The following is a 23,815-nucleotide window of genomic DNA, read 5'->3' on the forward strand; positions in this document are numbered from 1 at the left end:
CAGCGGGTTGCACGCATATAGGATAGCTTAGTATAAGCGTGCATCCTGGTTCCGCATTTGCAAGTGTTCATTTGGGTCCATCATAGGAGTGAGAAACCATTATGAGCCCCTATGGCAGAATAGGTAAGCAGGTTGTCAGGTCAAACAGGTGCCTTTAGGGAAGGGACAAGGCAGGGAAAGGAGGGTTAAAGAAGGAGACGGGCATGAACCAGGGAAAAGTAGAAGGTCAAACGAACTAAGCTTAGCGGGACTCTGGGAAAGAAGGGGTTAACTTAGGGCTCGCCCCTAAGAAGTCCGTGGTAGTTGGCGACGGGAGGCGGGACTTAAGCACAGCCCAGGAAAACAACAGGCCGTCTCCAGCACCTTCACGGTTAAGGGGGTGGGCCCCGTGGAGAGCCACGTGTCGAAGCGCAAGGCTATTGGTTCTTCTGGAGTTGTTTGTGCGCGGCCATTGGCGACGTCGGTGCGCCGGGACAAGCCGATTGGCTAGGCGTTGGAGGCACCGCCAGGGCAAGGGTAGGGAGGGGGCGGCCGGAGCTCGTCTCCCGGCTAAGCTGGGCCGAGCGGAGGGCTGGTGCCAGCGCCTCCAGCTCCGGGACAGCAGCGGGAGCCAAGCCCGAGCCGCAGGCGCCGTCGCCATGCGCTGGGTCCGGGCGCTGTTGAAGAATGCGTCCCTGGCAGGGGCGCCCAAGTACATCGAGCACTTCAGCAAGTTCTCCCCGTCCCCGCTGTCCATGAAGCAGTTTCTAGACTTTGGTACGGAGTCGGCGTAGGCGGGCACCGGGGGCGGTGGGCGCGGGGAAGGAGACCCTGGCAATGAGAGGTTAACGTCCGAGGAAGAGGTCCTGGGTGACAGGAGGGTTGGCTTGAAAGAGTCTGGACAGGAATGGGTAAACGGCGAGGCCAGCCTGGCTGCCCACAAAGAGTTAAGAGTTCCCTCTTCACAGTTAACTAAGAATGGGGGCGCGGAGAAAGCGTTGCGAGGAATTGTGGAGAGTAAAAGGCAGTGAGGGTGTAGGAGCCCATCTAGACATGATAGGGTTAGTGGGGGATCCCGGACGTTGCGAGTGGGCGGCTAGGAGTAAATAAGGGGCATGCTGCTGGGAGTGCTAAGGAGATTCAGCCATCTGGAAGACCTGTGCTGTGTATGAAGGGTGGGGGTACTTCTGAACAGACCAAGGGAGAAATCCCGGGGCAGGTGGGAAGGGGGCCCCTTGAGTAGGAGGTGCTAACAGGAGGAGCTCCCCTGACTGGTGAGCCTCCACTCACTGCAGCTGCCCACTGGGCAAGGACACTTGAAGATCAAATTGGTTCTGGCCTGGCAGCATTTCCTAGCTGAGCAGAGCCCAACTTACCATGAGGTAGTCAGGTGGCTTGCACCCTCCCATGGCTATCCCTGGGTTTCTGAAGATTACCCACTCAGTGTTGTGAGGGTTGAGGTGGTTTTGGGGGCAGGAGAAAGCTGTGCCAAGTGGTGGATGGCGACATTGTGTGGCCCTGTCTGTCTACATGGCATTCCCGTGGTGCCAGCTGGTGATCAGGAGTAGGCCCAGGTCTTTCAGGAGTTGGCTGTGTCACAGGCATGGGGACAGGGAGATGGCAGACAAGACTTGGGCACCTGTTTTCTGGGATGTGCTTTTGTTACTCCCTGTTCAGTTGGAGTTGTGAGCTTTGCTCTTGTAGGAAATCCTCCAGGGCCCACTCCAACCAAGTCCCAGCAAAGTGTCACAGCTAGAAGGGACTACCTATGTGGGGAACACTGATGATATACGGTAGGTTACAGAAGCAAGGCCTGGTTGTGATCCCAGGTCTCCTGTCTCTAGGCTGACACTGCTCATTCCTCTACTGCCTAATAATCTTGACCCTGGACCAAGGTTCCCATTTGCCTCACAGATGGTCATTAACGTGGCCAATTCTACATTGGCATTCATCTGTTTCCTCAGCCTGCCTCAAGGATAATGCTGAGTTCCTACAGTCCTGGGAACCTAGTCCTAGCACCCCAAGGAGGGAAGGATTTCTTAGGTACCTCAGCGCCCTGGGCTAGTCCTTCAGGATGAGTGCCTACCTAGAGGGATGGAAAGTAAAGAAAGGTGAGTTAGGTCAGAACAGTTCAGAGTAAGCCCCGGGAACATTTTGTTTCCCTGGTTAAGAACAGAGTTTTAACTGAGGGTCAGCGGGTGATACATTCTGTTCCTTAAGTGTCATCCGGGTGGTAGGATGTCTGGGGAAGGCTCAAGCACTGTAAGGCTCGGAGGGCTACCTTGCTGTGTGCCACAGATGGGTCACATAGTCATTTCAGCTGGCCCAATCTCCAAATGCGTGACTGTTCCCGTGGTCTCCAAATGCGTGACTGTTCCCGGGGTCTGCAGCTATTGATCGACCCCTCTGTCATCCTCAGGATCCAGCAATGCCTGCGAGAAAACTTCCTTCACTTTCCTCAGGCAGGAGCTGCCCGTGCGCCTGGCCAACATCATGAAAGAGATCAACCTGCTTCCTGACCGAGTGCTGAGTACCCCCTCGGTGCAACTGGTGCAGAGCTGGTGAGGTCCCTGGCATTCTGCCACCCCTCCATCCTCACCATGTTCCTCGGTTCTCGTGTCAGAAGCTAGGACAGAGGCAAGGCATGGGGGACCCAAGAGGCTGGAGAGTTAGCCAGGATCACGTGGACATCCTCCGCCTGAGCAGGGACAAAGGTCAAGTTCAGTCTGTGTCTCACCATCCTGCTTTCTCTGGGAAATTAGGGTCCATCCAAGAAAGCACAGCTTTCCTAGTCAAGAGCAAAAGTCATGCTAACATCAGCAGGAATCCATGGCCTGCTCCTGGAGCCCAAACTCCTGTTTGTCGAAGAAACTTGGGAAAACAAGAAAAAAAAAAAAAAAAGAGGTGAAGTGTCAGTTATCCAAGTGGCAAATCTAACTGTCCTGGATGTGACGAAACAGTTAAACACAGATAATACAGTCCCTTCCTAAAGAGTTCAGAGGGCAAGGATCAGAAGTTTATTACAGGTAGCCGTAGGCACAGAGCTGGGTAACTGGAGGCCACTAGCCCAATAGCCTTACAAGAAACATAAACAAAGGCGTGTCTGTCACTGGGCCTGTCCCTGGCTGATCATCAGTAGACTTTTGTGACAACTGGGCAGCAATCTAGTCATCAGGATTTGCAACGTGGAATGACCGAGGATTTCCCGAGGCTTGGGAGCTTGTGGGCTTTGACGCTGTACTGTGTCTAAGCATTTGGCAGCAGCTGACCGTGCAGCTCAAGGATAAAAGCCGCCTTTGCCCTGGGCTGTTCCTCTGCGGCTGAAAGGATAGATTAGGCTGTACTGTTGTTGCTCAGCTCAGAGGCTGAGGTTGGACAATCATGATTGTAAGGCCAGCCTGGGGGAACTTAGTGAGACCCTGTCTCAAAATAAACAAAGGCCTGACTGTAGCTCAGTGGTGAAGCAGTTGCCTCATATAGATGAGGCTCTGTGTTCGAGTCTAAATATCACATACACAAACACATACAAAGACAGTAGCAGCTTTCTACAGGAAGTCCAAGGCATTCCTGGGAAACGGCCAAGACAGGCTAAACAAAATGCAATGCAAATGCCGGGGCGCCGGTGGTGGTGGTGGTGCACACCTTTAATCCCAGCATTTGGGAGGCAGAGGCAGGCGGATTTCTGAGTTCGAGGCCAGCCTGGTCTACAGAGTGAGTTCCAGGACAGCCAGGGCTACACAGAGAAACCCTGTCTTGAAAAACCAAAAAAAAAAAAAAAAAAAAAAAAAAAAGAGCAATGCAAATATGGGAGTCATGATCAGAGAAGGTTTGATTTTTTTTTTTTTTAATGAAATGAACATTGATAATGACATCTCCCATTTACAGAAGTGTAACATGTTCATTGTGACACTTGGAAAACACAAAAGCATAGATAGAACACATCACTCTCCTTCTTACCAGCCCCTCCTAGGGTGGCCTGCGGTTTTTTGATGCCCTTCCAGCATTGTGTCTGTGCATGGATATGTCTTTCCCTGGTTGATTCTAGAGAGACGAGCTCCAGTAAGGGATAGGGTTGTACACACCAGGCCATATACCTTGTAGGTATATGATGCAGGCTGACTAATGTCAGGAAGAAAACTGAGCACGTTGGAGACCATTCCTGTTTTCCTAGTGGTTAGGAGGTTGAAGCCAGAGGGTAATGAGCAGCGGTTCAAGACCAGCCTAGGCAACGTAGTGAAGCATGTTTGAAGACAAAACACATGGAAAAAATGGAAAAGAATACAGGAAAGGACTTGGATACTCAGAGCTAGAAAGGAGGGGCTATGAATAGACTCAAGAAGGTGAGGGGTGGGTGGAGGGCAGGGTTTGAATTTCAGGTGGCCCAACTAAGTTACCTGTCGCTGAGCCCTGCACTAGGACGTCCAAGACCTCTGAGCCATTCTGTGTGTCTTCCCACAGGGTGGCAGGGCTGTGGGGAAGAAACAGAAGGTACCATCTGTTCTCATAGCCCTCCTCCAGTCTGTCCGGTTGACTGGCTTGGCTGACTCACCAGCTGGTCCCTGACTTCATGACAAGATTTCTCAGACCCTTCCCAAGAAACTATTCTGAGGCAGCCAGGAAGGTTGACAAATGGAGGGCCAGAGGAGGGTAGGGGGTTACTGGACTCCCCTTCTGTGCAGGGAGGCAGAGCTTGGCTGATTCTCTCCTCAAAGCTTGGAAGGAATGCCAGGGCACAGCAGGGAGGGGTGGCGTCAGAGCAAACACTTCTCCAGTGCATGATTCAGCGTTCCAGAGAGCATGCCAAGGGGTGGTCGGTCATCCTGATACACTACAGAGAACCACTGAGGGGGGTTGCAGAGCCAATGGGTCTCAGCCACAGCAAGAGAAGCTAAAATGGCCGAGCAGGAAAGACTTGCTCTCTATGAGAGAGTGCAGTTTTCTTCTAGAATAAAGTCAAGGTGTCTGGGGTGGCGGAGTAGTAGAGGTAGTCAGGGCCTTCATGAGAGGAACGCTTGACTTCACAGGGAGCCTGGGAAGAGGGCCGCTAGCCTGAATCTGATGAGTGGAGAGCTGAACCTCCCTATATGGGGATGTGGGTGAGGGGTGTGTGGAGGGAGGGAGTTGTTGGCAGCACGGTAGTTAATACACAGTCATAGTTAATGGAGTGCTAAAGGCCTGGGCTGGCGCTCGAAATGGTGACTTCCCAATTCAAAATAAACTGCATCAACTCTTAGCTGCTTAGACTTGGAGTCATGGGACCGTATTTGGGAGGTTACTGGAAGGTGGGGCTGCCCCCTAGGCTTGGCCACAGCATGTGTGACATATGTGACGTAGAGTCTTGATAGGTGCCCCTACATAGCAATAGGCCTTTCCTGGGCTCAGCTTCCTAGCCTGTATAGTGGAGTGGCACTCATCTGTTTCTCAGGGTCCTGTATTACTTAGAGTGTGAAACACACTGTCTCTGTTAGGGTTACCATTGCTGCGGCCATGACCAAAAGCACGAAGAGGAAAGGGTCTGTTCAGTGTATACTTCCACATCATAGTCCGTCACTAAAGGAAGTCAGTACTGGATTGCTTCCTGTGGCATGCTCAGCTTGCTTTTTTATAGGACCCAGGACCACTAGCCCAGGCTGGCTCCACCCAAATGGGCTAAGCCCTCCTGCATCAACCACTAGTTAAGAAAATGCTCCACAGACTTCCCTACGGCCCAGTGTTCCGGAGGCATTTTCTCACTTGAGGCTCCCTCCTCTCTGGTGATCCTTGTTTGTGTCAAGCTGACAAAACTAGCCAGCACACATGTCAAGGGCAGTTCCAGCCGTAGTCCCATGCTTTTGGGCAGCCATACTTGCAGGTCACAGGTGACACAATTACGTCAGAGGTTTCAGAGGCAATGTAGCAATGAGAAAACAGGGTAGACACCCCCCCACACACACACACACAGACACACACACACACCAAAGACTAACACACCTGAGGGCTTGTGGATTGTCAGGGGCCACTCTGTTTGCTAACCCAGATGGTCCTGTAATCTGAATGACTTCCCTTCCAAGTGAGTCTCCTCGTCTCCAGAGGAGAGACGGAGGCTCAGGACAGGGGGTGTCTTGGCTAAGATTGGTTAGGGGGTCCTGGGGGATTTTGGATTCAGGTCCAGGCCATGGGTTCTGGAGGTTGCATCTGAGGAACAGGAGGAAGGTTTTGAATGAGTCATGCTGCCGGGTAATGATTTCCACGTTCCCATGCAAGCCTGTGGGTAAGTAGGCTCACCTACAGAATGGAATGTCTCCTACTCCTGCCAGGGTGCACAGGATTATCCAGTGGACCCTCTCAGGAGGAAGTTGGGAGGAGGACCACCTGAAGAGCCATGGGCAGGTGGAGTGTGTCTCCCTAAAACACAGCCAGTGAGCCACTGCCACTGCTGTCGCCGGGTTTTGTAGAGTTGTAAGGGGTGTGTGGGAACAGAGGATTTAGTGGGTATGTATGTATGTGTGCAAGAGTGGACATCCTTCTCCCTGGCTTGTCCACAAGGTATGTGGACCCCAAGACCTGCCTGTGAAGAGTCACACTCCCACCCCACAAAAGCCATCTAGCCCTCGTCTTGAGCAGAGTGAGAGGCAGAAGGTCCACAGACAAGGGGTGGAGCCTGTGTTAAACTAGCCTGTCCGTCTGTCTACCAGCACACCTGGCCCAGTAGTCGCACAGGGAGTGGTCCCCAAGACAGTTTTAAAGCTAAGCCCTACCCAACCCTGAGCCTCCAGCTGTGAACCTCGTTTTGCAGTTGGGCTGGGGCATCCCAGTGGCCTTCAGTGAACAGCCAGTGTCCAAACCCACACCCACTGCCCATTCACAGAGTGACTCCAGATCTGCCCTCTCCCTTCGTGCGAGTAGCCACCCTCCTCCTGTAACTTCGGTCTGGTTCACACCGTTGTCCGCAGCGGCTGTTGATGCTGGTACACACCCACAGACACACACTCTTTACTTTTACTCCTGTGGCTCAGCGTCTCTCTGCTCCCACACAATGCTTGCAGGTGGCTGCGAGTGCCCTCCTCCCTCTCCTAGTTCTACTGCGCGCCTCTCCCCTCAGGCCTGCATCCCACTCCCTGGAGGGTATTGGCTAGGGAGTGGGTGTGTGTCTCTGTTATCTTGGGGCGTTGGAAACACTAGATTTTTACCAAGGAGGAGGGAAGTAGGTTAGACCCTTGGCCTCCCTCTCTCAACCTGGATACATACCTTGCCCTCAGCCTGACCCTTTCCCTGGCTCCGGAGAGGGCTATCCAAGAACTAACATAACACCACCCCAGGGTCTCTCTCTGGAGGATCCAGCTGTATCTCAGGGTGACATGGAAGGCCAGGCCCCTGGGCACCTCAGGGCTAGAGCCCCTGAGCAAGAACCTGTGTTCTTCCCTGGAGAACCAGGAGCACACCCAGCATGAGTTCCCTGTGGAAAATGGCCCCTTGAGGGGCAGGCAGGGATGTAAGTCTCCAGTGTCCCCACAGCAACCCTGACAGTACTACTTTTGTCAACGTATCCAGGTGTCCCTTGTTCCATGTCAGTGGCCATGTAACCTGTTCTACTTCTGAAAGTTCACTATACAGCCCTGCCGGGGCTTAGAACCTGGGACCCTGCTTCCTCTGGGCATGCACGGAGCCTCCTCATTCTGAGAACCTTTCCTGGTTGAAGAGGAGACCTGCCTCTCCCACCAGGCCTAGAGGCTCACCCATACCCACCACCTCTGGGCAAGCACAGAGCCTACTGCTTCTGACCCTTCTGTCTGTCCCCCTCCCCACTAATGCCATGAATCTTGAGAGGGGTCATGTGGCCCACCCTCCAACTGCCCCCTCCTCTCCCCTTGCCTCCCCTGACATTCACACTTGTAGTTTCTCTCCCAAATTCCCTCTCCTTCCTAGCCACCTCGCCTACTAGTTATTAAAGGCCCTGTGTGGGCCTCTGAGCCCAGGGAGGCAGCAGTGATCAGGCCGTAGAGGGAGCTCAGTGAGTGTCAGCTGTCCTGCCTCTCTAGGGAGACTAAGAGCTCTCCTGATGGAGATATCTGGGCAGGGATGAAGGCAGTCTGTCAGGAAGCTGGTCTCCATTAATCCTGCCCACAGCTACTCAGCAAGACGAGCAACTACTGTTGATATTGTGTTAGCTTCTGACCAGGAAGAACAGGAAGAAGCCCCAGACCAAGCCTGTTTCTGCTCCCAGTGCGGAATAGCATAAAGCAAGGCAGTAGTGGAGCTCAGTGGGTGTGCTCAGCTGGAGACAGGTTTTGAGTGACCGGGCTCAGAGTGTACACTGTGCAGTGATAGGTCAGAATAAGAACTCCTACCTTTCCTAGTGAGGAAACAAACCCTGAAAAGCTCCCATAGCTAACCCAGGGCCACACTGGAACTCAGCAGAACCAGCAAAGAGCAGTTGTGGAGTGCAAAGAGAAAGGCTTTCTACACAGAAGGGGAGGCTGTGGTGAGATCCAGAGCAGTGGCAGCCCTATCAGTGGCAGGAGTTCTGGAGACCCGCAAAGCTTTGCTACACTCCACCCAGTGGGGGCACTGCTGCAGGGCTCCTTCCTTCCTTCCTTTTCTTCTCAGAGCACTGGGTACTTTGGAATAGGTCCTAACCTAGTGTCTCTGCTAGAGACACCGCTGGGCCTCAGGAGCTCTCTATGACAGGACTCCAGGTAGCCCTTCCAGTCCTCAGGCCAGAAGTGTTTCTGCCCCAGGGGACAGAGGGAGGTTGATACTTTCATAGTTCCAGAACAAGATACAGGCTGGGCATGTCTGTAGGGGAAGCGAAGGTCTTGGCTCAGTCAGGCAAGGAGACAATGACACTAGACTGGCACTGTCTACTGCCTCAGGCAGACCTACCTCACCTGCAGAAGCTCGATGCACAGGTCCCATGTTCTTTATTCATTAACCTTTCCTAATTGGAGAGGAGACCTGCCCTTCCCACCAGGCCTAGAGGTGGAACAGGCAGCAGGGCTCACCCGTACTCACCCTGCTCATTGGCTTTGCAGAGCAGAGTGAGCCCCCTGGTCCTACCTGAGGACAGAGCTAGCCACATCTAGGGAACTGGGGTTCCCCAGGCAGGTTCCAGATCACTCTGGGAGAGGTCCTGTGCCAGCAGCTAGCCTGCTGGCACCACCCGTTATCCACTGGAAGCCTCAGCCCCCTATAGGAGATAGCAGGATCTTTGTCAGTAAAGGGGCTCAGCAAGGCAGGTAGATGTCTGAGCCCTCTGTTACTGTGGCCTTTAGGACAGTTGGGGCTCAGACCCCTGTTCTCTGATTTCTGGTTCCTCCTAAGGTTGCTGTTAATAAGGTTTTGAAGCAAAGACATGCACTCTTTTTTTTTTTTTTTTTTTTTTTTTTGGTTTTTAAAGACAGGGTTTCTCTGTGTAGCCCTGGCTGTCCTGGAACTCACTCTGTAGACCAGGCTGGCCTCGAACTCAGAAATCTGCCTGCCTCTGCCTCCCAAGTGCTGGGATTAAAGGTGTGCGCCACCACCACCTGGCAAAGACATGCACTTTTAAGGGAACTAGCAAATTCAAGGTTTCCTTGTACAACTTACTAGGTTGTCGGGGAGACCTAGAGCAGATGAAATGGGGGTGTTGATTGTCAGCCCGTTCAGCTGTGTGTGCTACCTACTGTAGCATCTGTGGGAGTGAGAGGGAGCATTGCATAGTCTCAGCTGAGCTCACAAACCTCTCTGCTTTCACATAGGTATGTCCAGAGTCTGCTGGACATCATGGAATTTCTGGACAAGGACCCTGAGGACCACCGGACCCTAAGCCAGTGAGTGAGCACCCTCTTTAGGGACAAGAAGGCGGGTGCAGGCAAGGACATCTTGGTTAGGGCCCCAAGGATGGAATGCCAGCTGGGTGCAGGAAAAAGCCCTGCCTTCAGGGGTATGCCAAGAAAGGGGAGACAGGCGACTTCTGGGAAATCCAGGTCTGCTGGGAGAGATGAAGACGCTAATTATCAGTATGCCAAGAGGATGTGGGGGAACCCTGCCCTCAGGAACAAACCTTCAGAGGACCTGAGAGGCTTAGCTATAAACAGGAAGATGAATGGACAGGGAGAGTAGTGTGGGCTTCAGGAGGGTGAGCACCGTGTGTCTGTGAGGCTGGAAAGGAGAAAATGAAGGAATTGACAGGCCATTGGGAATAAAGGAGAGCTGGGATGGCTCCAAGCCTGAGACTGGGTAGAGGTAAATGTCTGCCTCTCTGAAGGTTCACAGATGCCCTGGTCACCATCCGCAACCGGCACAATGACGTGGTGCCCACCATGGCGCAGGGAGTGTTGGAGTACAAGGACACCTATGGCGATGACCCCGTCTCCAACCAGAACATCCAGTACTTCCTGGACCGCTTCTACCTCAGCCGCATCTCCATCCGCATGCTCATCAACCAGCACAGTGAGTTCGGGCTGCTTCAGAGAGGGCAAGGTGCGGGGCGAGGTGTGCCAAGAAGGGCGCCGCCCCCTGACAAGAAAGCAGGGGTCCCCACTTCAACCACTGTGCCCAGAGGCCTGAGCGGCATTCGGGAACTGAAGAGTGTGGCTTAACTCAGATGTGGTAGCGTGTACCTAGAATCCTAGCACTTGGGAAGCTGAGGCTGAAGGATCATATGTTTGAGGCCAGCCTCAAAAATAAATAAAAAATTTTAAAAATAATTGGCGTCAGGCGGTGGTGGCGCACGCCTTTAATCCCAGCACTTGGGAGGCAGAGGCAGGCGGATTTCTGAGTTTGAGAGTTCGAGGCTAGCCTGGTCTACAGAGTGAGTTCCAGGACAGCTAGGGCTACACAGAGAAACCCTGTCTCGAAAAACCAAAACAAACAAACAAAAAAAATGGCTTTCAAAGTAAAGTAAAAGTGCAACACTGAATTGAAATATATTGTTGTAAATGTAAGTGTAAAACATGCTACATGTTCTGAAAACAGTTTTATTATTGTATTTATTTATCTATTTATTTATGCACATGCAGTGGTCAGAGATCATCTGCATTTCAGTCTCCCCTTCATCATCTGGGCCTTGGGGACTGAACTCATGTTGTCAGGCTTGGCTGCAAGCACCTTTACCCACTGAGCCATCTCGTCAGCCGTTTATAAATGCTATCCCCCACCCACCCACACCCACACCCAACACGTTAAAAACTCCATTGTATTAAGAAACAGTTTATGGCTTACCCTTTCCTGTTGAGAGTTTCCTATGCTGGTTGACAAAGCAGAGCCATCATAAGTTAAGTGAGTTCTTTATGTTCAAAGAAAAGCAAGCTGGTGGAAGCTCTCTTACAGTATTGTGTGAAGATATGAAAGCAAAGTGTACATTTAAAGCTGGGCTTGGTGAGCCACACCTTAAATCCCAGTACTTGGGAGGGAGAGGAAATTGGATCTCTGTAAGTTCAAGTCCAGCCTGGTCTAGAAAGTGAGTCCCAGCACAGCCAGGACTGATATACAGAGAAACCCCATCATGAAAAATACACACACACACACACACACATATATATATACACATATACATATATATATGCATATACATATATATACACACATATATACACATATATATACACATACATATATGTACACACACATACACATATACATGCATACACACATACATATGTACATACACACACATGTACATACATATACACATAAACATATATACACACATATATTCATTCATACATACATACACATATATACATGCACACATACATATATACATACACACATAAATATATACACGTATATACATACACACATATATTCATACGTACATACACACATGTATACATATACACATACATACACACATGTATACATACATACACACACACATATATACATACATACACTTAACAGGGTATGATGTGGAGAGGCCTATGGAAGGACTGCTGTAGGGGGCAGAGGCTCTGGAAAGCCTGAGCTGGGGGAAACAAGACTTGGGGGATATGGTTGGCATGGAACATACAGAGGCCTACGGATAAGGTGAAGGGTGGGGTGTTTAGGAAGAGGGAGGACTAGCTCCTGTGAAGCAGCCAGCAGCGCCCTGCCCTCTGCCCACAGCCCTCATCTTTGATGGCAGCACCAACCCAGCCCACCCCAAGCACATCGGCAGCATCGACCCCAACTGCAGCGTGTCTGATGTGGTAAAAGGTGAGTCCCCACCACCACAGGCCGGGCCCATAAAGGAGCTCCCGGGACCCCTCCCAGATAACCAGGTCAGAGGGTGATCCATTCCCAGTGGGTGTGGGGCCAATGTCAGTGCCAAAGGGACTGCTGCTGGGTTAGCCACCCATAACCTGAGTGATCCTGTCTCCTCTCAGATGCCTATGACATGGCTAAGCTCCTGTGTGACAAGTATTACATGGCTTCCCCTGACCTGGAGATCCAGGAAGTCAATGGTAAGCAAATGAGTGTGTGCGCGCGTGCGTGTGTATGTGTGCGCATGCGTGCATGCCTTTGTGTTCGTGCGTGCGCTAGTGCGTGTGTGCGTGTGTGCGTGTGTGTGTGTGTGTGTGTGTGTGTACACTTGCATGCAGGCCAGAGTAGGGGAGCTGGGGGTCAGACTCCCCTAGAAAAGAGCTCTCTGTGTTATAAATCTGTTGGGTAACTGCTCACTGTTGGCACATGCATCCTGTGAAGAAGACAGGCAAGGGCCCTGTCCTTGCAGAACATACGTTCTTGTGCTAGGGAAGGTTGGGAGCTGTGATAGGTGACCACTGAACACCAGCTAATTTGAAAACTTCATAAGTGACCAGAGGGACAGGATGTGGGGTAACAGGGCCAGGACTGTGGACAGTGATGTCTGACGGGATACCTCCCCAAACCAAGAACCAGCAGCTTCATGGAGAGATGCTTCTGGGTGGTCAGAGCTGGCACCCACTCCCAGGCCTCCCATGCAGCTGGCAGGAAGAAGCAGAGTTGAACTTGGGCCTTCCACGGGTCACTAGCTGTGGCAGCTTGGAAGGGGCACAGCCGCTTAGCCGCCTAGGCTAGGTACAGCTGTGGAGAGAGGGAAGCAGGTCTGCTCTGAAGGAATAAGAGGTGCAGGGTCACGCGGTAGATGAGATTGTGAAAGGTGGCCTTGGTATATGACTCCTGCCCTTGGTCTGGATTCCCACAGCCACCAATGCCACCCAACCCATTCACATGGTCTACGTCCCCTCCCACCTCTACCACATGCTCTTCGAACTCTTCAAGGTAAGAAGGCTGCCCTTCTCAGGGGAGGCTGGGCGGGGTCTGTCCTCGGCCCTCAGCTTCAGCAGCACCTTTGGGGCTGGCTTCTCTCACTTCGTCATCCTTCCTACCCTTCCCAGAATGCCATGCGGGCCACAGTAGAAAGCCACGAGTCCAGCCTCACTCTCCCCCCCATCAAGATTATGGTGGCCCTGGGTGAAGAAGATCTGTCCATCAAAGTATGTGACCCTTGACTGGGCCATGGGAGGTTATGGGGTGGGGTGGGGTGGGTGGGTAGAGCGAGGAGTGGAGCAGATAACCTTGGAGGGTATCTCACGTGCCCCTTGTCTCCCAGATGAGTGACCGAGGCGGGGGTGTCCCCTTGAGGAAGATCGAGAGGCTCTTCAGCTACATGTACTCCACAGCCCCCACACCCCAGCCTGGCACTGGGGGTACCCCGCTGGTGAGAGGCCTTCCTCCAGTCCCCTGGCTCCTACTTTTTAAACTCCCAGTCATACTCCATCTCCTCCCACTCCACCCCGCATGGCTGTGTGACAACAGTCTCCTGTTGTGACTCCAGGGCCCTCCATCTCTGCTGCTTGCTAATAGTCCCCTCCCTGGTGATCATCCACCCGTTTGCTTAGCTGTCACTTCTCTTCGGTCCTCTCTCCTCTCTTTCTCTACAGCATTGCTAACTGCTGTCACCTCTGTCCCTGCTCCTGTGGAACAGGCAGTCTTGGGCTTAGGGAATAGATTCTAAGGGCTTTTAACCACCCAGGCCTCTGGGTAGAACTCTGCCGTCCAGCATCTCTCTCTTTGCCTCCTCTGCAGTTCCCCTGCCTACCACCTTGTCCCGTCTGCTTCAGAAATGCCCCTTCTCCACCCCTCCTCCAGCACTCCTGCCTGTCCCCAGTTCAGCTTCTCTGACTCACTTTATGACCTGTGGCTCCTCTGTAGGCTGGCTTTGGGTATGGACTCCCCATTTCCCGCCTCTACGCCAAGTACTTCCAGGGAGACTTGCAGCTCTTCTCTATGGAGGGCTTTGGGACAGATGCTGTCATCTATCTGAAGGTGAGGCCCACCAGGGGCAAGCTTGCTGCTAGCAGGTTTCTATCCATCCCTCATCCGTCCTGGCTCCAAACTCAGAGCTGAGCCTTGACTCCTCGGGTGCTGTAACTTTAAACTAATATGGTAGGCAACTTTAGGGGGTCCAAGGTCTGTGAGTAAGGCCCCTCTCCTGAGGAACCTTAGGTTGGAAGGAAGGGGACCTTCCAGGTCTTGAACTTCAGTTGATAGGACTGTACCTTGGGGATTAACAGGGATCACACAGCCCAGCCTCCTCCCTCTTGATCCTTTCCCCCTCCTGACCTTTGAGGGAACAGCTTCATGGAATGGGCCAGGGCAAGGCACAGAAGGCTCAGAACCTTTTAGGGTCATTTCCGGGTCTGGGGTAGTGTTTCAGCTAATGTCTGGTTATGGGGCTGACGTAGACCTGGGTTAGGACTCCAGGGACGGAGGCCATCAGGGCCTGGGTGGGAAAGGGCAGTAAGCTGGGCAAGCAGGAGGCTGATGGCAGTGCTCCCTAGGCCCTGTCCACGGACTCAGTGGAACGTCTGCCTGTCTACAACAAGTCTGCCTGGCGCCACTACCAGACTATCCAGGAGGCCGGTGACTGGTGTGTGCCCAGCACAGAGCCCAAGAACACATCGACGTATCGGGTCAGCTAGGGGCCTTCTCTCCCTGGCACCTGGGAGGATGCTGCCACCTCTGAATCCAGCCACCACAGGGATCTTCCTTATCTATCCCCTAGGGTACAGGGGTGAATCTGGGTCTCCCTGATGGCCAGATCTATCTTTGTAGAAATCTCAGAGGTCTAACTGTGGTGGTCCCTAAGTGCCAATATGTCTCTATGGAGAAACCTAGGGAGGTTCCCTGGAGCCTGGTCTTCATGGTGATGCTTGAGAGTTGGGGATGGCTCTACCTGATGGAGTGCCCCAGAGACACTTCTCCCAAGACCAGAGCTGTTCGTTTTCTACCAGAAACCCTGGGTCCCCCTCACTGCCTGCATAGTCCCAGCCTTCCAAGTGGCTGCCCCGCTTCCCTGTACAGGCACATTGGGCTGGGTTCTTTCTCAATATTAAGAAGGATGGAGTGCCCTCAAGTCTGGAGAGAGACTGGAAGAGATAGGGTCCACCCTTGACTCTGATCCTGCAGCCTTTCTCTGTCTCTACTCTGGACACTAAAGTTGCAACTGGGAACTTGTGAGTGGGTAGTGGTTCTTATGTGGGGCCCATGGAGAAGGCCTAGGAATAACCTGCCCCAAGGTGATCTTAGCAATTGTGTATGTTTAGCCGCTTCTTAAATCCTTGCCAGGCGTGTCCTCACATGCATAGCTCCCCCACCCAGTCTGTGCCCACCCTACCCTGCCTGAGCTTCAGACCCCAACCCCCCCATGCCCACTATGTGTGCACAAGTGACTCATCCCTAGGACACCCTGTGTACATAGCCAGTTTTGTAATCTCAGAAGCCTCGCCCCTCCCCTCCGCACACAGGGGTTAAAGCCGCGTGCCCCTCCCAGTGGCTGGGATGGTGACAGTGACATCTACAGTAAATAGATGAAAAGTGTCTGGTGCCTGGCTTCCTTGCTTGGGGAGGGTGAGTCCACACATGCAGCACCTGTGAAGACTGGTCCTCTAGGGATGACTGTACTCAGGACCTGGCCTAGCTGGCAAGCTGAGCATGCCACCGGGCGGGGCCATCCACTCACAAGCCCTGGCAGCCCACTACCCAGTTGTGCTCAAGGCATAGCTGAGTCCCTTGTCGCAGACGGAAGGATCACTGGTGTGTGGTAAGTATTTATTGAAAGAAGGTGATAACCATCCTCCTCCTTCACATGCAGGTGGGCACACTTGGCTCCTCACGGCCTCAGGGACAGTCGAGCCTCCACCCTCCCCACCCAGTCTAGGAAGTGCCAGTGCCCTTATACCTTAGTTTCCCTCCAAGGCCTCCACTCCCAGTGAAGATGACTGAGCCTAAACACAGGGTGCTGGCCTTCAGCCACTTTCACAGGCAGGAGAGAGGGAGTTAGCATGCAGGTCCTGTTCACCCCTCCAGGAAACTGGGAGGGGTGGAGGTTTCTCGTCAGAAACCTGGGCCCAGTAGTAACTGACCAGCACCCAAGAAGCTGGGTCAGCGTGGCACCTGGACCCTCTATCTCTGAATACGTCCTACAAAGGACTTGTGCCAGTCCCACCCAGGGCTGGCCCAGTCCCCATCTGTAGCCTAGCGAACCTAAGCCAGCAGTGTTTGTCCACTCTGGGCTCACTGAGGCCTTGACACACCCAGGGCACCTGGGAAGCTGACGACCCTTTCAATCCAGCAACATGTAGGCCACCTTAGATCGTGCCTCTTCACCACCTAGGCACTAGTGGGGGAATATCCTGTGTCCCCAACAGCTCTCAATTTTTTTTCTGCCCTCAAAGGCTCAAGTACTCACTGAAGAAGTAGATTCTAGCTCTGCAAAAGGGTCAAAGTCCTGACCCAATGGGAGAGGAGCGGACCTGTGCGCTGGAACTTGCAGGGGAGAGAAGGGGAGAGAGAGAGAGAAAGCTTCCTTCCCCCTCTCTGTCCTTACAGAGGCCAGCTTACCCTCCCTGCTCACTCCTCTCTCCTCTGAGGAGGTGTCTAGGAATCCACCCTGAGTGCTACTGGCAGAGCCCACTGGCCTCTCTGGAGAGAGCTGTTCTCCCACTATACAGCCACTTTCAAGAGCTGAGGAGACACAGCTGTCTCCTGTCTCCAGTCCGGTTGCCTAGGCTACTCTCTAAGCCTAGGAATCCTGGCTATGGTAGGGCCTCTCCTGCTAGATCACTTCCTGCTCAGTACCACTCTAGTCAGAGGGCGCAGGTTCAGCCTGAACCAGGCTCCTCTGGGCTCCACATGTTTGCTGAGTTCCTGGCCTCTGCCCTCTTCATCTGCCACCTGCTTCTCCCGGAAGTCTGCGCCAAACAAGTCCTGGAAATTGGGTTTATTACTGAGCCCTCCCCCTGGGGTCTCCCTCTAGAGGTCTCAGTCCAAACAGGGTGAGAGGGGGCCATGTCCTCCAAGAGCCTGGTGCCTAGACCCTGCCTCCCTGATGAGGCCCATGCAGGTGGCTCCAAGTGTGCCGGGGTGCCAGCCCCGCCAGCCAGCCATCCCTAGCTCTTCTTGGCCTCGTGCTCACGGCGCCGAAGCTTCTCCCGCTGCCGTGCGGTCTTCTCCTGCGCCTTCCGTTCCTTCTCAGCAGCCGCTGCCAGCTCCTTCAACTTCCGCTTCACCAGTGCCCGGTCATGCGAATTGCTAAGCCCCAGGCTCTGGGAAGAAATCCAGAATGAAGGAAAGAGGCCCAGAACACTGTCCTGCAGACCTGCTGGAGTCTGCTCTGAAGTATGGCCTTCGCCTAGGGATTGGGCCCCAAGGTAGAAGGACTGGCGTGCAAGTGGTCAGAGGTGACAACTGGCCCTAGGTTATTGGCGACCTTGGTTCCAGATCCTCAACCTAGGATTTCAGCCTTAGCACGACCCTGCTGAGGTCCTCAGAGTGGAGAGTGGCTTGATCAAGGTCATGTGGCTAATTGGTAAGGTCCCTCCCCACTTCAAGATTTCCTATGGATGGGGCACTCCTTCAGTTCCAGGAAACTGCAGATGTTGGAGGCTACCTCTCCGCACTGTCCACTTAGCACACCAGAGCCTGGTGGTAACCAGGATCTGAGAATGAATATGGGAATGGAGCTGGCCAAGAAAGAGGCCTGGCTTCCCACTGGATGGTAGTCCAAAGGTCAAGGTCAGCCTGGGCTGGAGCTAGGTCAGATGGAAGTGGTGGGCTTGAGTTTCAAGTCAGACTGAGGTGTTGTACTACACCGCAAAAGGTACCCTGCATAGAGGTCAGACACCAGGTCAGAGGCTAGACAGGGAGAGGAAATCCCAGGTCAGTCCAGGAGGTAAGTCAGGGTCAAAAGTCAAGACCAAGGGCGGTCCCTAGCCTTGAAGGCTTTCTCAGTCTAGCTGATTATCACCTCTGCACTCTGACCCACCTTCAGTTTGCTTCCGTCCAGCTGCAGGAGCTGCGGCCCATCCACCTGCCGGGCAGCAAACTCAGCAGCATACTGTTCCAGGTTGAGGCTGTGCAGCCACTGGCCCACCTGCTGGCTGGTCCAGTGTTGTACGGCAGGGAGGGACTCATCCAGGAACTGTGGTAGAGATGGGGAGAGTAAAGGGAGCCCAGCCTATGGCTGGGTCCCCTTGGCAGGTACAAAGGCCAGCCCCACTCACCTCATCTGAAGACTGGGACAGCGTGTGGTAGGGATAGGAGCACTTGGTCTCCTGTCGAGGACCACCTGGGATCTTGGGGCTGCTGCTGGGAGGTGTGGAGTCATCGCTCAGGGTAGATTCCTACACAGAAAGGGATGTGTGCCAAGAAGTAAGTTCACCTCCCACTTCCAAGCCCATCACCTGACCAGATGGGGCTGAAATACTACACTAGGTACCAGCAGCTGTTCAATGCTCCAGGACCAGGGACTCAGAACTAGACAAGACACAAGACTGTGATGACTGAAGTGACATATCAGAACCTGAGCCCTCTAGGAGGGAGCTGGCTACGTAGAGGACATGGTCCTAGCATTAAGCAGATGAATTATCAGGAATGGAGGGGGCTAGGTGCTGCTGCCTGTAGGCAGCCTACCAGGATTCCTCCCCCAGGCTGGGTCCTATGTCCCTGTTACATAAAATCCTTCTCCTGGGCTAGAGGATGGCTCACAAGTTAAGAGCACTGGCTGATCTTCCAGAGGTCCTGAGTTCAATTCCCAGCCACCACATGGTGGCTCACAACCATCTGAAATGGGATCTGGTGCCCTCTTCTGGCCTGCAGGCATACATGCAGGCAGAACACTGTATACCTAATAAATAAATAAATCTTTTAAAAAAAAAACCCTTCTCCTAGGCCTCTTGCATCCTGGCTGGTGGGTACACCCATTGGCCTTGGATCTCTGTGAAGACTTGGGCTGTGTCTCACTCAGCATGATGTCCCCTGGGACCAGCACAAAGGGACTGAAGAATTCGAGTGGTTAAAGAATAAAGTTGCACATCAGAAGGGCCTCTCCCCTGAACCCCACGACTTCTGATTCTCCTTAGCCCTAGCACCATACACAGCTGTTCACACCTGTGGGTGAGTCCCTTTTCCCCGAACCTCATTTGCTCATCTGTACAATGCTAATAAGAATGACTGCCTTGCCTACATCACAGTTAAAGCCACACACAATAGTGGGCTTTGTAATGTACAGTGGTCTCTGTGAACATAAGGAGACTTTGGTATTGGTTGTGTTGACGGTTCTTATTTCCTAGGGTCTGGAGCTTTCAGAGGACTAGGTAGGGGTCCTGCTCATCTCCTTATCTCCAGGACTTCCCACCATGCAGATGGCCAGCTCTTGATGGCACAGTCCAGACCTGACTCAGACAGAACAGTAAGAAGCAAGGGTCCCTCAGACTGAGTGAGCAGTGTGGGGCTCAGTGTTCCCGCAGGAAGTATAGGAAGCAGTATGAACGCATGAAATGCGAACAGGTATGAATGCATGAGCCATGAATGAATAAAGCCAGAGAGTAGATGCAAGTCATGCATGCCACCAGGCAGCTCTGTGGAGGGATACTGTGGGTCCCAGAAAAACCTGGGTCCCAGTCCAAGCCACGATAAATATGTCCTTGTTGTGAGTCTAGAAGCCAGTGTAGGTCAAGGACGGTCCTGGGGTTACACTGCAAAGGATGGCATACTCTTGTAGTCCCAGCACTAAGAAGGCTAAGGCAAGAGGATAGGTAGTTCCAGGCTAGCCTGGGCTATAGAGTAAGACTGCCTCAGCAGGGAAAAAAGAAAATGGGAGGGAAGGATGGATGAGAAGTAGGAAGGAGAAAAAGAGGGAATAAAAACCTGGGCTTACCTGGGAAGCTGACTTCTTGGGGCTCAAGCCCTCGTGTTTTGGGGAACAGGTTGGGGAGGTGGTACTCCCCGAGGAAGCAGAACCCTTGCCGCTGTCTGTGAACCAGGAAAAGGGCAGGAATGGGGAGCTCCCTGTCCTTCCAGAGCCTTCTACAGACTCCCTGTGGAGAAAGCATCCAGCATAGTGTGGGTGTCCAGGGGGGGAAGGGAGCTGTGGGTGAGTGCCATGGGTACCTCTCACCTGCTGCCCATGGACAGGCGGTTGCTACCCTTCTCCTTCCGGCTCTTGCCAGTGGACGCTCGGCGGAGAGTGACCCTGTAAGGAGGTGGGGGAGTAAGTAGGGCATACCTGCCCACCATGATGCCCTGACCCCATCAGTTTCAAGGACACTTGCAATACCTGGCCTCACTCACCCCAGGTCCAGGAATTTCCTGCGAGTCTTCTTATCCAAGCCAATGGTGGGGCTGGCAGGCTCAGGGGGGCTGGCATCCCGGCTGTCATCTTTAGAAAGAGAAGGGGAGGAAAACAGCTAACTCAATGGCCTTCTGCTGCTGCCCGTGTTGGGTGGTAGACATCTTATCTTAGAATTAGTCCATTTTGCTCTAGGCTCTTTGGTCCTTCATTAGCTGTGTGACCCAGGATAAGACACTGTCTGTGTGTCTTATTTCAAGCAGAGATGCGCCAATTTTACAGTATCTAATGGGAGCCTAGGCTTTTGCCTTTTACAAACTGTAACAGTACTTTACATCTGAAAAGGCAGGACTTTTTGTTTTCGTGTTGTTGTTTTGAGATGGGGTTTTCTCTGTGTTGCTTTAGTTGTCCTGGAGCTCACTCTGTAGACCAGACTGTCCTCAAACTCAGAGAAATTCACCTGCCTCTTGCCTCCTAAGTACTGGGATTAAAGATGTGTACCACCACCACCTAGCAAAGGTAGAGCTATTAATATTAATTAGTTATTTTTTGAGACAGGGTTTCAATGAAATCCAAGGTGTCCTGGAGCTCCCTATGTGGCCTTGGGCTTCTGATTCTCTTGTCTTCACCTCCTGAGTACTGGAAATCCAGGGTACATGACCATATTCTGTAATGCTTTCCGAATGCCAGGCATACTACTGACTTTATCTTGGCCGTTTTCTAACCAGCCTTTCAATCTCAGCTCAAATGTTACCTCCTCAGGGAAGCGTTTCCAGTCAGGTGAGGACACTTATCAACTGTGCATATTTCCTGCATAGCTTTTATTACAGCTTGTACCTATACGTTAATTACGGGGTGGTTTGGTTGTTTCTTTCCTAAGCTACACGTCCCCAGAGGCAAGGGCTGTCTCTATGCTCTGTTTGGATCCAGCGATGTCTGACATATAGTAAGCTTCTGTAAATGAAGAAGGGAACCTAATGGCCAGCCTTCCATCTCCCCTGCAGCCACCCAACCGCCTGGCCTGGCTGCGGTTCCGATGATCGTCGGCAGGGGGCACCGCGCCTACAGAGCTCACCTTCGCTGTGCGGCTCTGCTCGAGGGTAGCGACGCACGAAGCTGGGGGAGCTGTCGGAGGAGGGTGCAGAGCGCGGTGGCGAGCCAGAGGTGGCGGCCAGACCCTCATGCGAGGCGGCGTTGTGCAGGGGCCGGTATCGAGTGAGTGGCGAGGGTGGCGGCTCGTCCTCATCCAGACTGCGCCTCAAGCCCGGGGGCTCCAGGCAGAAAGAGCCAACGGCTGGGGAGCCTGGACCCGAGTGCAGAGGCGAGCGCAGCCGGTGCAGTGGGCTTCCGCAGCCGTCGGTCACCTGGAAGAGGGGCAGCGGTTCAGCGTCCCCCCTTACTTCCCAGAGAATGGAGGCCAGTTTCCCCGTCGGCTGTACGGGAGCACCAAGGAAGCTGTTTCCTGGGGGTCAGGAGAGCAGGTTTCCTCGGACCCGGGGCTGGAGAGATGGATGATCACATGAAGTGAAGACATCCTGCTTCATCTGCACATCCCACAGTTAATGGGACTTCCCGAACCCTTCTGGTTTCAGCTTCATCTGTAAGATGGGCTAACACCTTTTCCTGTACAGAGAGGTACAGGAGCCAGAAGTGAACTGCTAACTGACCTTTGGGAGCATGACTGTCAGATCTCCAGGGGCACACTTCCCTGGAAGCGTGAGGGAGGGAGTATGATCCAGGGGTAGGATGTGGGTGTGTGTATGTTATCCCAACCTTGCCTCCGGGCCCATCAGAGCCTTCACCGTCCTCAGCAGAGCTGGCACTGTCACGTAGCCTGGAGCGGGAAGGCCGGTGTCTCCGGCCCTTGGCCAGCAGCTGAGCCCTGGCTTTGTGTAAGCTGCTGTCCAGTCTGGTGGTCTCTGGTACAGCCAAATCCAGGTCTGCAAATGGAGACCAGAGCCACCTCAGATGGGCCACCCTGACTCAACATCCCAGACATTTAATTGGTGCTTGGGAGTACCTCCCACTGTGCCTGTAGGTTGAAATTCAGCTCTACCACAGTTGGGCTGGGCTTCTAACCCCACCTGCTAGCACCAGCACACAGAACAACATGCCCCGTCCTCCTGTGGGCATGGCTGGTTTATGTGCAGACACTCACAGAAACAGGGGTGAGAGGAGGCACACCCACCTGGATCCTAAAGTTTAAGAGTTAGCAAGTGTTGGGATGGGTGGGAAGTAGGAAAGAGATGGAACCTCTGGGTGGCAGGAAGTAGCTCTGTGGGAATAAGTTCTGAGAGAAAAGTAGTGGAGACCGGGGGGATGAAGAGGCATCTGCCATGTACCCAATGCTATTCACCTCACTATCCTCCTTAGAGCTACCTGGGTTGGGGGTAGGGGTCACAGCATCTGGACAGGGGCGGTTACAGCATCTGGGAGAGGGGGTTATAACACCTGGGCCATATTTACAGCTGAGCCAACTAGGATAAAAGAAGGCAAGTCAGGATTGGAGCCACTGACTAGTAACATTGTGGCAACTGGAGTGTGGCTCTAGGGACAGGCTCTCCTGGTGACACTGTCAAGGCTGTATTTAAGGATAGCGGTGTTATTCATGACCATACACCAGTGTCAGACTCAGGAGCAAAGTTCCCCTGCAGCTTGTTTCTTGGGCCCTGGGCTCTGCAGCCCAGTGCCAGGTCCTGCTAGGACTGAGAGGAAGAGTAGGCACCCTGCTGGGTGTGAGGAAAGCACTCGCTTCTGTCCACTTGCCTAGTAAGGCAGCATCAGTCTTGGTCTGGCCCTGACATCAGTACTGGGGTCTCCCCAGGCTTCAGGATGGGTTAAGATGTTCCTGTTTGTCCCTCTCAATACTTCTGGAACCCCACTCCATCCTTCACACCCTCTGTCCTGCCTGCTCCTCTCTCATCTGGAGACATCCCAAAGGGACCCCTACTCAATGGCCACTTTATCTATTCCCAGCCAAGAGTCCTTCACTAAATGTCAAGTCTAAGCACAGGAGCACCTGCCAGGAAACCCACAAACCAGAGCCCCCTAGTGCCTCAGCCAAACACCACCCATCAGAGCCCTATATGCTGGTGCATGCCTTTAATCCCAGCAAGACAGAAGCAGGTAGATCTCTGAGTTCAAATTCAGCCTGCTCTACAGAGCAAGTTCTAGGACAGCCAGGACACACACACACACACACACACTCTCTCTCTCTCTCTGTCTCTCTCTCTCTCTCTCTCTCTCTCTCTCTCTCTCTCTCTCTCTCTCTCTCTCCCCCTC

General features: G+C 53.2%; 2 protein-coding genes across 3 annotated transcripts in view; one reads left to right on the forward strand and one right to left on the reverse strand.

The window, feature by feature from the left end:
• Nucleotides 1-456: 456 nt before the first annotated feature.
• On the forward strand, nt 457-15,783 carry Pdk2 (pyruvate dehydrogenase kinase 2). Its single transcript, XM_028755047.1, has 11 exons — nt 457-756; nt 2,399-2,540; nt 9,696-9,767; nt 10,205-10,389; nt 12,046-12,135; nt 12,306-12,383; nt 13,106-13,182; nt 13,299-13,397; nt 13,514-13,621; nt 14,116-14,229; nt 14,745-15,783. Exons 1-11 carry the CDS (start codon nt 639-641, stop codon nt 14,883-14,885), a joined length of 1,224 nt encoding a protein of 407 aa, XP_028610880.1. The 5' UTR covers nt 457-638; the 3' UTR covers nt 14,886-15,783.
• A 214-nt stretch (nt 15,784-15,997) lies between these two features.
• Samd14 (sterile alpha motif domain containing 14) overlaps nt 15,998-23,815 on the reverse strand; it is a 15,777-nt gene continuing 7,959 nt past the window's right edge. Inside the window, exons 3-10 of one of the 2 annotated variants that reach the window (XM_028755016.1) lie at nt 22,307-22,473; nt 21,609-21,897; nt 20,536-20,623; nt 20,363-20,437; nt 20,123-20,282; nt 18,468-18,587; nt 18,230-18,385; nt 15,998-17,510 (exon numbers count right to left, since the gene is read on the reverse strand). In XM_028755016.1, coding sequence (XP_028610849.1) covers nt 17,355-17,510; nt 18,230-18,385; nt 18,468-18,587; nt 20,123-20,282; nt 20,363-20,437; nt 20,536-20,623; nt 21,609-21,897; nt 22,307-22,473 — 1,211 coding nt within the window. In that variant the 3' untranslated portion in view covers nt 15,998-17,354. The remainder of the gene's footprint in view (nt 17,511-18,229; nt 18,386-18,467; nt 18,588-20,122; nt 20,283-20,362; nt 20,438-20,535; nt 20,624-21,608; nt 21,898-22,306; nt 22,474-23,815) is intronic. The other variant, XM_028755017.1, reaches the window with a different exon arrangement.

The sequence above is a fragment of the Grammomys surdaster genome, unplaced genomic scaffold, assembly GCF_004785775.1.
Source record: "Grammomys surdaster isolate TR1022 unplaced genomic scaffold, NIH_TR_1.0 126048, whole genome shotgun sequence".
NCBI lineage: Eukaryota > Metazoa > Chordata > Mammalia > Rodentia > Muridae > Grammomys > Grammomys surdaster.

Coding starts and splice junctions, on each gene's coding strand:
- Pdk2 (XM_028755047.1), top strand. CDS start 639: ATGCGCTGGGTCCGGGCGCTGTTGAAGAATGCGTCCCTGGCAGGGGCG. Junction 12,136..12,305: donor CGTGTCTGATGTGGTAAAAG/GTGAGTCCCCAC, acceptor GTCTCCTCTCAG/ATGCCTATGACATGGCTAAG. Junction 14,230..14,744: donor ATGCTGTCATCTATCTGAAG/GTGAGGCCCACC, acceptor AGTGCTCCCTAG/GCCCTGTCCACGGACTCAGT.